General features: G+C 42.4%; 1 protein-coding gene across 1 annotated transcript; it reads left to right on the forward strand.

The window, feature by feature from the left end:
• Positions 1–926: 926 nt before the first annotated feature.
• LOC137291748 (uncharacterized) lies at positions 927–11,135 on the forward strand. Its single transcript, XM_067823252.1, has 2 exons — positions 927–1,796; positions 10,052–11,135. The coding sequence occupies exons 1-2, from the start codon at positions 1,524–1,526 to the stop codon at positions 10,325–10,327; spliced, it is 549 nt and encodes a 182-aa protein (XP_067679353.1). The 5' UTR covers positions 927–1,523; the 3' UTR covers positions 10,328–11,135.
• Positions 11,136–11,410: the final 275 nt, after the last annotated feature.

Genomic DNA, 11,410 nt, shown 5'->3' on the forward strand with positions numbered 1-11,410 from the left:
GAAATCAAGTAGTTCAAACCATGATAAAAATCTGATTCCAATCAAAAGTAACATTACCAAAAGCTTCTTGTCATTTGAGATACATTTTAGGTCAACCTAGATCGGAAATCAAGGCGTCATACAAAATTCTAGCCCCTTTGCATGATTTCAATAAATGCCAATGACACCCAGTTATGAGCAAATCAAAAACTGGGATATTTCTAGAGTGTCTAATAGTATGTTTCCAAGAATCAGGAAGTATATTCAAGACATGCAAATAGTTCAGGTATGTCCCTTTAATGTCACAAATTTCCTTAGACCTGTCAAATGACAAAAAAACGGTATTGTTACATAGGCCCTGATTGTAAGAATGCCTTTGTTTGCCCAGTGTTTATTGTAATATGTTGGGTTTTTTGAAATTATGGTTAAATCATAGTGGTTGGGCTAGGATTTCGCAAATATTACTCGAACTTACATGACCCTTTTTACAAGACTTGTTCCAAGCTTTCAAAACATGGAACACAAATTTAACGAGGGGTATGTACTTGTACAAGCAAGTTATAAACCTCTCCTGGAATCTTGCGGATAGCGAACCCATCTGATCAGTTGGTCAATGTTGGTATAAGCTACTGTGCTTTTAATCATTATATATGTTTATCTATGCATCATTTCTCGATATAGTAGTCATTATGTCTCACTGTTAGGCCTTGTGTTAAGTCTTAAGCTTTCCACAAAAGGACTTTTAAGATGGGCAGTCACACGAGACCTACAATGTACACACACAACGTATAACACACACTGACCGTGTGTGTCATCGCTGTAGTAATTGGGTGACGTAACGGTCATTCTCCCCCGCACGTCACGCATCACGACTAACTGACAACTGAAGCAGCCAATCAGCGATCTCGGAAGCACATTACGTCAACAAAGCCCTCCTCTATAAACACGGCGTCTGTCAACTCTCATTGAGAAAACACCCTGGACAATCTCAGTGAGCACATTAACTGGCCCAGAGTGTGTCTATACACGATACACCCGCTGTACTAACAGATCGGCCTGCTGGGAAAACACAATACATAGTCTGTTCCTTTTCCTCTATACCGGGTTCATGAGAAAGTTTTCACTTGAGTGGACGACACTTGACTGGTTGATTCTCCGAGTGTGTCTTGCCGATTTATCAGTGAAAGACTATTGGATTGTGACAGTAGTTCTAAGCTTGTGAGGAGGAGCTGTAGCAACACTGATCAACTGACTGGATCTGACAGTACTAGAGCTGACTGCTGGCATACTGGGAGACCCCAGCAGAGAAGATATCTTCCGGAGAAAGACGTACGAAGAGATGTGGATACTGATAAATAATTATCTCTGATTGGACAACACGTCGCTGTCACGTTGATAAATATTAGGAAGCGTGTAAAGGAGAGCCAAGTATCCTGATACTTAGTCGGGATTAGATTAACTGATTGGGGGAATACGACACGTTGCCTCTGCAAGACTTGTGGATTAACTTTTGTAGACGTTACTCTGACCACTCGACTTGAACTATGAGGAGTGTCGTCGGCAGTGTAGAAGAGGGCGTCAGTGCCACCATTTTCGACAACAACCACATCAGCAGCAAGCCCATGGCAAGTGTCGTCTGCGACGAGCACGTGCCGAACGTGAAGGATGTGCAGGCAGGTGATAGCGTGAGTCTGCCCACAAGGTATAAGAAGAAGCTGCAACAGAGAGGGAAAGAAACTGGCGAGGATGAGGGGAAAGATCTGGAGACTCGAGAGAAAGACCTTGGGGTGGCTCTGAAGTGGATCAGACAGGAAATAGTAAGTGCCATTTACTTTCAAATTATCTGAATGTTTGTTATCAACAGTATGGTATCCTTGTGGATAAATCGCCTTCTCATCAGGGTTCAAGTCATAGCCACGTATGAAACCCATTTTTTGTTTTTTCCGCGTCATGGTGTGGCTGGTATATTGAAAAAACGGCATTAAACTGCATTCACTTAACGCCCACTCTAGACACGACCATGTAACACTTCTACCCATAACACCTTCCTTGTTTTTAAAGTCATAATAACTGCATATAATGTTATCTATGTATTGATCATATCTGAAGTAGAAGATAAATTGACAAATATCTGCACTTATGGTTGGGGTTAAAATATAAAGCACGGATTACGAGCGATAAACTTTCCAGAGCTATTATTTTGCAACACACTCTCATTCACGAACAATCCCTACACACATAAAACACGAGACCGATCTTATCTCGTGATTTTGAAATCCCAAGTGAAACACGTTTCTATACTGGTATATAATTGGGAGTCGGTATACGTTGAAACAGTCATTGAAACTTGAATTAGACGTACTAGTTGACACAGGCTATATATCACCTTGTTATCGGTGTGACATTAACTCCAGAGGTATGTCCCACCCTATGACATAACGCTGTGGTCGCGCGCACTGCCTACTCTACACGTGTTGGTTTGGGAGGGGTTATCATGCTCAAACGTGCAGGGCGTTGCTATGATTATTGAAACGGCTACTTGAAAATGTACAAGACAATCCCATGTTTCTATTTATAGACAAAGGTATAATTACCCGTTAAGTAATGACGTTGGTTTTACTGTTACACTACAACGCATGTGATGGCAGGGAACAACCTTTGATATTTGGAGGCGAGGGCGAAGACATTTGTAAAAGTATCTTATCATTCCCCCTTCTCCATCACAGACGCACAAAGGCCCAAAATTGTACTCAGACTTTACAATAGAAGAACTCTGTTAAAAGGGCATGTTCTGATTATGAAGTCAAGGCGTTTTTAAGGATGTCAAACTTATTTATTGTGATGGGCACGAAGTGCATGAACATTCACACTCCTTCCTCAGGTGAATGTTGTAAACGGAAAATTATTTTTTCTCTAGTAGAGATCTCAGTCACCTCCACCCATTTACCCTCAACCCTTAAGTTAATTAACTGCGTGTCCCAGGCAGACATGTGTCTGACAAAACATTCGTTCATGTCTTCCTCTGAGTAAAACAAGAGATAGTTGTCTAAAAAGTATACTGAAAACCATACACGAGTGAGTTACATTGTATGGACCATATTACAACCATATGGGAAACGACAGTATTTCCTTTCATAAGCACGGGAAGTAGTCCAACTCACTAACACTTACGGCAATTACACCCAGTTAGCAGAAAACCACTGGATCTCTTATGAGCGCCAAGGCCTGGATTTTCGAAGCTCTCTTATCGCTAAGATGGTCGTAAGTGCCATACATTAACATTGACGTTACGACTATCTTAGCGCTAAGAACTCTTCGAAACTGTGGGCCTGGTCTGGAGGACTGTAGACAAACAAGCGCCTGGTTATTAAGGGGAAATACGGTGTTCATATAAGACACAATTTTATGAAATAACACTCATACTTTGCTAAAGTATCCACTCACCTAATTGTAAACAGGTTGTAATATAATATAGAACAATATTTTATAGATATCAGTTTCTTTATTTCATGAGTGCGACGTTATTCTATATTGTACGTCACAGCTTCTAAAATACCACTCAAACAAGATTGTAATATTATATTCATATCAAATGTATTTCTAAACCTGCCTATCAACATTCCTTCATAACGCATTTGATGGCACTCAATGTCCACAGATCAATAGTGTACTATAAAACATTCTATATCTGCATGGGATCGTGGCTTTCGGAAATACCTTATCCAAACATACGCTCAAATGTCATATTCAGTGACTGTTGACTGAAAATTTCAGCTATGCATGTCATTATGCTAAGCAAATCCAATATTTCACAACTACAACATGACGCTTACGACACGCGATCAAGAGATAAATACACACAATTAAGTACTACTACTCTCAAGTGCCGGACAACGAATACTGACGTCTGAAGAATGCATGTCATGAGACATTACGTCACGTGGTCGTACAATGTGGTACCATCGTGGAGTAACAGCCATGTAACGCTTGGGGATATTAATTCTATTTAGGTTAAATACCCTACTTTACCTGACAATGTTTAGTCAGAGGTAGTTCATTTTAACAGGTGCGCGGCAGACTTAATGGGGTTTCTAATAGCCCGCGGTCCGCTTGAAGTGACCGTAGGTAACTGTTGTTGTGGTCGATGTAATGTTACCCCAATATTGGTAACATGAAGCGCAGGCCATTGACACTGACTGACAAGAGGTCCCGGCCGTGCGGGTCGCCAAGTACATATTCAGCATTATGCTTTTGTGTTCGTTTCGTTAAACTTAAGCCTCGAGGCATGGCTATGAGTGCACGCGGTTTCAACTGCGTTGATAAGACCTCGCACAGGTGGTCGGGGTGTATTTTAGGCCAAAATATGTAATGGATACTGTAATTGATATATGCACATGTTAATATACTAGTATTCGATGTTAAGTAGTTCAAATATCTTGAACGGTGGGGTAGCCTTGTGGTTAAGGCGTTCGCTCGTCACGCTGAAGACCCGGGTTCGTTTTCGCTCATGGGCACGTTGTGTGAAGTCCATATCTGGTGTCCCACGACGTGATATCGCTGGACTAAAGCGGCGTGTAAGCATACTCGCCCACTCAAATGTCTTGCTTTGGACAAATCTCGTGTCTTCCAGTATCGGTTCACTTTATATATTAAAGGAAATTATTGTTTATCAGCGCCAACTTGTCTGTACCACACAGACCCTATCACGAGCAAACCAGAGGTTGATATCATGAAGTCCATGCCGTCGGTGATACACCTTCACTTGAGTCACAGATAAATCGATTCATTTAATCGACCCTCTCGAAAAGTGTAGTTACTAGGGACCAGTCAATCATGCACGGGAAACCAGACGGGACCCAGTTCAAAGAAACAAGTGTACGTGAATCATGGCCTTGGTATGAAGGTCAGAGGCCCAATTCCCGGCCTTGTTATACCCAGCTACGTTGACAATGATGCGTGTTGCCGTGTCTAATGCTCAATGCTAAGGAATAAAGTAACGGCAGATCAGCAGATAGTCAATAAAATCTGTCTTAGCGTCTGGACTAGCACATGCAGCCGCACTCGCAGACGCACATACGTGTATACAATTTATGACCTTTACACTACTGTTTAATTATTCGGCATGGGACTACAATAGTAAACACAACTTTTAGTTTGAAGAAACGGCATAAATTCAAGTGCACATTTATGAAACATTTTCCTCAAAGGCATTTGCTGTCTGTCAAGTAAGCTAGTTTTTGTAAACAAAATAGCATTTGCAGGGTGAAATATGATTAGACAGAAGGATGGAAGGCTATGTTGCGATTGTAATCTGTTTGTTTAGAGAAACTCACCGTTGCTTTCGTTCTAAACAGAACTTGTTTTTCTCATCTATGAAAAAACTCAATGTATATTGATGTGCAAAGCGTTTTGTTTGGAAACCAAAATTGTTAAAGCATCCTTGTGGAAAATGCAGGGTCGTATGAATGTCATCACCAGATACTTGAGTGAGTTCAGTTTTACGCCTCTTTTAGCAATGTTCCAGCAATATCACGGGAGAACACAAAAAACTGGGCTTCTATCCATGCCAGCAGTGGAACCGGGATTTTGGCACGACTAGCGAACGTATTTACCCCAGACCTACCCACCGTCCCTTACAAAATAAGAGGTGCGAGCAAAACACTACCACACGTATGCTGTAACCCCGTAATAAGATTTGTTCGAAGGTTTCCATAAGAAAACTGATCGAGAACCGTCGTTCCCGTCGTTCCCGTAGGTGGAAGCAGGACTCACAATGACCTCTGGTATGTTGTATTGCACTACAGATAGTGGCCTCGTACTGTTCGAGAAAGGTTCACTGTAGGCATGTACATGGCGTGAGTAGATATCGTTTTTGTCATTGCACAAGCTGCAGTTGTAAAACAAATATTGATAGTGGAGTTGTGGGGAAATTCATCTCCATGTAGATGACGGATCAGATGCTAAATGCCCAGCAAGCACCAAAAACAAATATCGCGTGCACTTGCCAGAGCATGTAGAACTGGATATTTCAGAAAGCGCGTATCAGATTAATGGTATTTGTTGTAAACGTGACTGTTGTCGTGAACAGCCGAATATCGATATCTAAATTTGTCTCTAATGCTAGAGACAATGTTTCCACGAGCTATAAGTAGAACAGAGGCTAAACCTAAGCCTAACATAATTATATTTTTCCCGCGTAATATTGTGTAATTGACACATCTCATAATCACGTTAAAAAGGTGGCAATATTTGGGGAACTTGACGAACGGAAGTCTAATGTTTCTGAAAAATGATTTGAGGTCCTTCCAATGCTTTCAAACTGTTTTGATAAAGCCTTCAACAGTTAACAACAGCACGAAGTTCCAAGATCAACAGGAAGAATTTGTCCTGGTTGTATTTGACGAGGGAGGAGACGACGACTGGGACGGGGCTGGGACGGGGAAGCGTGTGACGAGGTATTGCGACTTGTCTTCACGAGAACATGGCGTAATTCAATTAACCTCGTCCCAAAACATTGTGACTTATTGCCTCTGCCAACAAGTCGAAGGATTATGATTGCAGAACGAATGTCCCCACGCCCAAACCGTGTCCCCCTCTACCCCTACCCCCCTTACAGACCCCACCCTTGTATCAATAGGATGTAGTCGTCGGTCGGAGCAACCCCAGCGATGTTTTTTCTCAAGGGTTTTAATGCAGAGGGATGGCTAAGGAAAGCGATGCTCAAACATATTTGCTGACTTAGGCGGGAATGACGGATTCTCGAAATCCCCCTCCTCGAAGCATGAAGATCACGGCCAGTTGGACGTCACGTGGTGAAGCACGGACGGATTAACAGATTATCCTTGTGTTTGTTTGGCCAACAAGAGACTCAGAAGCTTAATTGACCCAGGGAAGTAAGCAGGAGGCGAGAATGGAGGCTCGGGACAGATATAGAACTAGACAAATACTTGGGATAAATACACACGACGAGCATGTATTTGGGAAGTATGTATGTCTTCACATCTACATCCAAGTGTCTGTATACAGAGGAGGCTGATAATTACTGCAAACAGCTCTAACCACAGAACTGTAAGGCTTAGCATGAAAGAGTGATATATAGCAAGACACTGTGACAAATAGTGATACCTAACAACGCATTGCTGAAATAGTTATATATATAGCAATTCATAGCTAGAGCAGCGAAACATTGCATCACACAGCAAGGTCTCGCAATAGTAAGCTGAATACAGCACGACGTGGCAAGAAATAGTAAGACACAGGATATGGTTGCTAGTTGTCACGGTAATATTCCGGGTATATCGCGGCTTTTTGTAAATAATCGAGTCCAAACGAGACAGTGCGATGATCAACATCATGAGCATTGATCTACGCAATTGGGTGAGTGAGTGAGTTTTAGTTTTACACCGCACTCAGCAATATTCCAGCTATATGGCGGCGGTCTGTAAATAATCGAGTCTGGACCAGACAATCCAGTGATCAACAACATGAGCATCGATCTGCGTAATTGGGAACCGGTGACATGTGTCAACCAAGTCAGCGAGCCTGACCACCCGATCCCGTTAGTCGCCTCTTACGACAAGCATAGTCGCCTTTTATGGCAAGCATGGGTTGCTGAAGGCCTATTCTACCCCGGGACCTTCGCGGGTTCTACGCAATTGGGATACGATGACGTGTGTCAACCACATCAGCGTGTCTGACCACCCGATCCCAAAGGCGGAAGACGTAGCACAACATTAATTTGTGTCAGAAGACCATAGGACCCGTGCTGTCAGGTCATCCGTGCTTGTGTAGCAGGAGGCGACTAAATATCAGATTGGCCCCGTAACTTTGCTGAATGGGGGTTGCAATAACACAGCACCAGTGTCGTTGCTATTTTTTCAGCCACTATTTTGCTGGTCCACCCGTGATCATTCACTTCCGTGAAAGAACAATTCTGTTAATAAACACAGCATCCAGCGCCATTCACTCTAACTGAGGCATTCCAGCAGGTTGTTCCTCCATGAAGTTTGCTTAATCACTGATTCTCTCAGACATTGGCATATTATCATCTCGCATTGTTTTCTGTCCCTCATCCATTTAGTGTCACTCTCCCTCTCCCTAAGTACCTATTAATTATAACGCTACTGCCAGGGTATTAATATTACGATGTATATAATTATCATCTAAGTCTTGTAACGTGACATTTCTGGTTACACAGTTGAAGCTGTCAAAACCTGCATCTGTCCAGTCAGGCAAATTGACAACACCGACACAAATTCTCAGACCCATCTGCGGCCTGCACATTCATTATCAGCTCTACAATCCGGCACATTGTCTAAACCAGATTATTTCTTCAGTCCCAATGAGTGCCGGTTATGACAGCTTCCACTGTACTCATCCGTGAGACGAACTAAGAAAATTAATGTTAATCCTCACAGATACATGTATACACGTATGTATATATGACCTCTCTCTAAAATTCATTGTCTGACAACTAATCCATATATGGATTTGGCACAACACTGAGTTAAAATTGTTTTGCTTTAAACATGAATTGCATAAAACAACGTTCATAAAATTCATCGCAATATACATAACGGGTTAGTCTGTAGAGCTAGGCACGTATTGTAAATGCCGCTTTAGTCTTGTATAAAACTGGGCCGTTCTTCCCAGGGATAACAAACACAGCTATATGTGCACCCTTGCCTGTTGGACACGAACACATATTCGGACTGCTCGCCACTTCCTGTTAGGATTTTTGAGAACTGCTTTAAGTTGTCAAGGAAGCAGTATTTCTGTTTGTCTGTACACCACCTGCATCAAGGCAATCACACCGGGTACACTTTCGACAAGTCAATATTTAGCTGCGCAAGTGTTGATGTTGATCACGAGAGATGGACAAACTTCCTGTGTCACCTGATGCAACCCGCTGCAGCCCGGCCCAGTCGTGGGATCACAGCGTGTATTTTCACAAAGTCTCCTGGATCAACGCCGCTTACACTCTCGGCAGTTATGTTTGATAATATTAACATGGAATTCCTCTAACCTTCACCTATCTCCCACCAGTGGGTTGACAATGGTGTTATCGCTGCTTCAGTTTGACATTGACTTGTATAAGCGAAACTGTCAGTGTTTTAGTCGTTTGGGTGGTTTGCCTGAAGGTATTCAGGTAAAGAATGTACAGTTTTTTTCAACGCCCACAACATACCACTGATCGGACATACATCCAGTCTGAGGTTATACAAACTGTATCAACCCTACTGCCTTATTTCACCACAGTTCTTGCCTTTTGTATTCAACAATTAACATCAGCTTATATTTACCCTTACATTTCTGTTAGAACACAATTAGTACAAACCTGTATCAAAACGTCGCGGTCGAGAATTACAAAAGTTATCAATTATCCATAGTTGCTCTATCTGACTTCCAACTTCTACAAATGCCACTCAAAGAAGTATTTCTCTGTTTATCAAAGTAATATTAATCGTTCTCTCTTCGTCTTGTTTGTTCACGAGGTATTAATCAGGTGAACCTGCAACACCATCTCGCTCTCCGACAACATATAGTTCATGCTCTGATACAAACGGGAAACTGTTCAAAACAGGCCTGTTCTTGAACAAGTCTCTCTGTAGTTTGATGGCGCTTTATTGTGCTTGTATGCGAGGCAGAACACGTTTTGTAGAAGTTCTGTAATCCCTCTTGAATGTGTGGTTTCATGGAATAGTCACATCCCGCGTGTACACACACACCGTCGAAGATGCTTAGTCTGTGATATTTTGATATTATATTTTGGCAAGTGTAACTACCACCCCTCTTAAAAGTATTTTGCTGCCAGTTAACTGCGGATGCTCATCTAGGGAATACGACCGAAGTAGAACCATGTTGTTAAGAGGGTTTTTTCCCCATCGCTCGACAGCGTGTATTGAAGTAACAATGATTTGCCTGGTCGAGTTTCGTCTATAAAATATAACTCATAAATATATCTCATTGTAAAGATAGTAATGTTATACAGTTCGAGTAAATAACCATTTTACACGCAATACTATATATTCAGTACCACACCATCTGTAACATTTTCCTTCTTTCCCCACAGCTGCAGATGAAGGAGCAGGACAAATCTCTCCTCAAACAGTTCATCGAGCTACGGGCGAACATCCTCCAGCTGCGATGCATGTACGAGTACCACTCCTCCAACTCCGACGTCAGCAGCCTCGACGGCAGCACCGCATCCCTCAACGACGCACACAAGCGTCGACACAAGTCGCCCCGGTGCGACAGTGACTTCACCTCGCGAACAAAGTCCCTCCTGTCTCTGCAAGGTTCCCCAAGGTGTACTCGCATCAAGTGGAGGAGCGACGAGTACATCTGAATACGACAGATCGAGCATTTCATGTTTCACTTGAGATGTGATGGTTGATGGGTGTAGACGCACACCAGCATGGGCATCACGCTGTTTGTGGATGCTGTCGTGGGACAGCAGCAGGTGCTGGGACAATTGCAGCCTCCCATCAAATGACTCCTGAATACAACCTTATAGATCAGAGAGTCGCCTGTTGCTGAAGTTCAGGAACGTACGCTGCTGAATGTTCCTCCAGGGAAAAGTCCCATGGGACTGTGCATGTTAAAAACCCCTAGTTCAGATCTCATTGGTTAATTTTTCTATGTCTTTTATCAGTTTTAATGAGTACGTTCTGCAGTGTCGTGATGGAAACATCAGTTTTTGTCAATAAACTGTAACACTGTTAGTAGCGTAACAGTTGCCAAAGATCTGAGGATGCATGTCGGTGAAATGTTCCACGTACGAGACATTCAAAGACTCGCTGATTTTCCCTGATGACGATGTTATCCTTAACAGCGACCTAAGTGTGACTATCGTGCAAGGGTAACTAACATCCAAGGGTAGCCAACGAGTCCAGAGACGTTTGAGTATGACTTGCGTCTGCACAGCTGTCAAGACATTCCAAGATATTTAAGATGCAGTAGCCTGACAGGGCTTTTCCAACATAGTGGTGCATCTTGATCTCCCCCAGGACTTCGTTGTGAAGATGACGTTATGAATTCCGGACGTGTGTGAGTGAACTTCGTATTGACAGTGTTTGTTATGTTGCCGATGGTGCTATGCTAGTTTCATGTTAGCAAATACAAAGTTTATTCAATAAATTATTGCCCTTATTTCATATTGTCTCATTGGTTATATTTTCCCCCGACACGATGAGTTTGTAAACATATCTGGGAAGACGCGAGGGCGACGCAATTGTTCAAGGTCTCACCCTAACTCAGAGTTGGAGGAATGTTTTACAAATATTGTCCAATACTGTGGGGACTCACGTTTAATATTTCTAAGGAATCTCAAGTTATGTCTAGTCCTATTCATAAAGCTTCTGATATTTTGATAATGCTATGACTTCTCCTATACTAGAAGACTTTGACATTTTGACATCACAAGCCAAGC

This window comes from Haliotis asinina, chromosome 7, assembly GCF_037392515.1.
Source record: "Haliotis asinina isolate JCU_RB_2024 chromosome 7, JCU_Hal_asi_v2, whole genome shotgun sequence".
NCBI lineage: Eukaryota > Metazoa > Mollusca > Gastropoda > Lepetellida > Haliotidae > Haliotis > Haliotis asinina.

Coding starts and splice junctions, on each gene's coding strand:
- LOC137291748 (XM_067823252.1), top strand. CDS start 1,524: ATGAGGAGTGTCGTCGGCAGTGTAGAAGAGGGCGTCAGTGCCACCATT. Junction 1,797..10,051: donor AGTGGATCAGACAGGAAATA/GTAAGTGCCATT, acceptor CTTTCCCCACAG/CTGCAGATGAAGGAGCAGGA.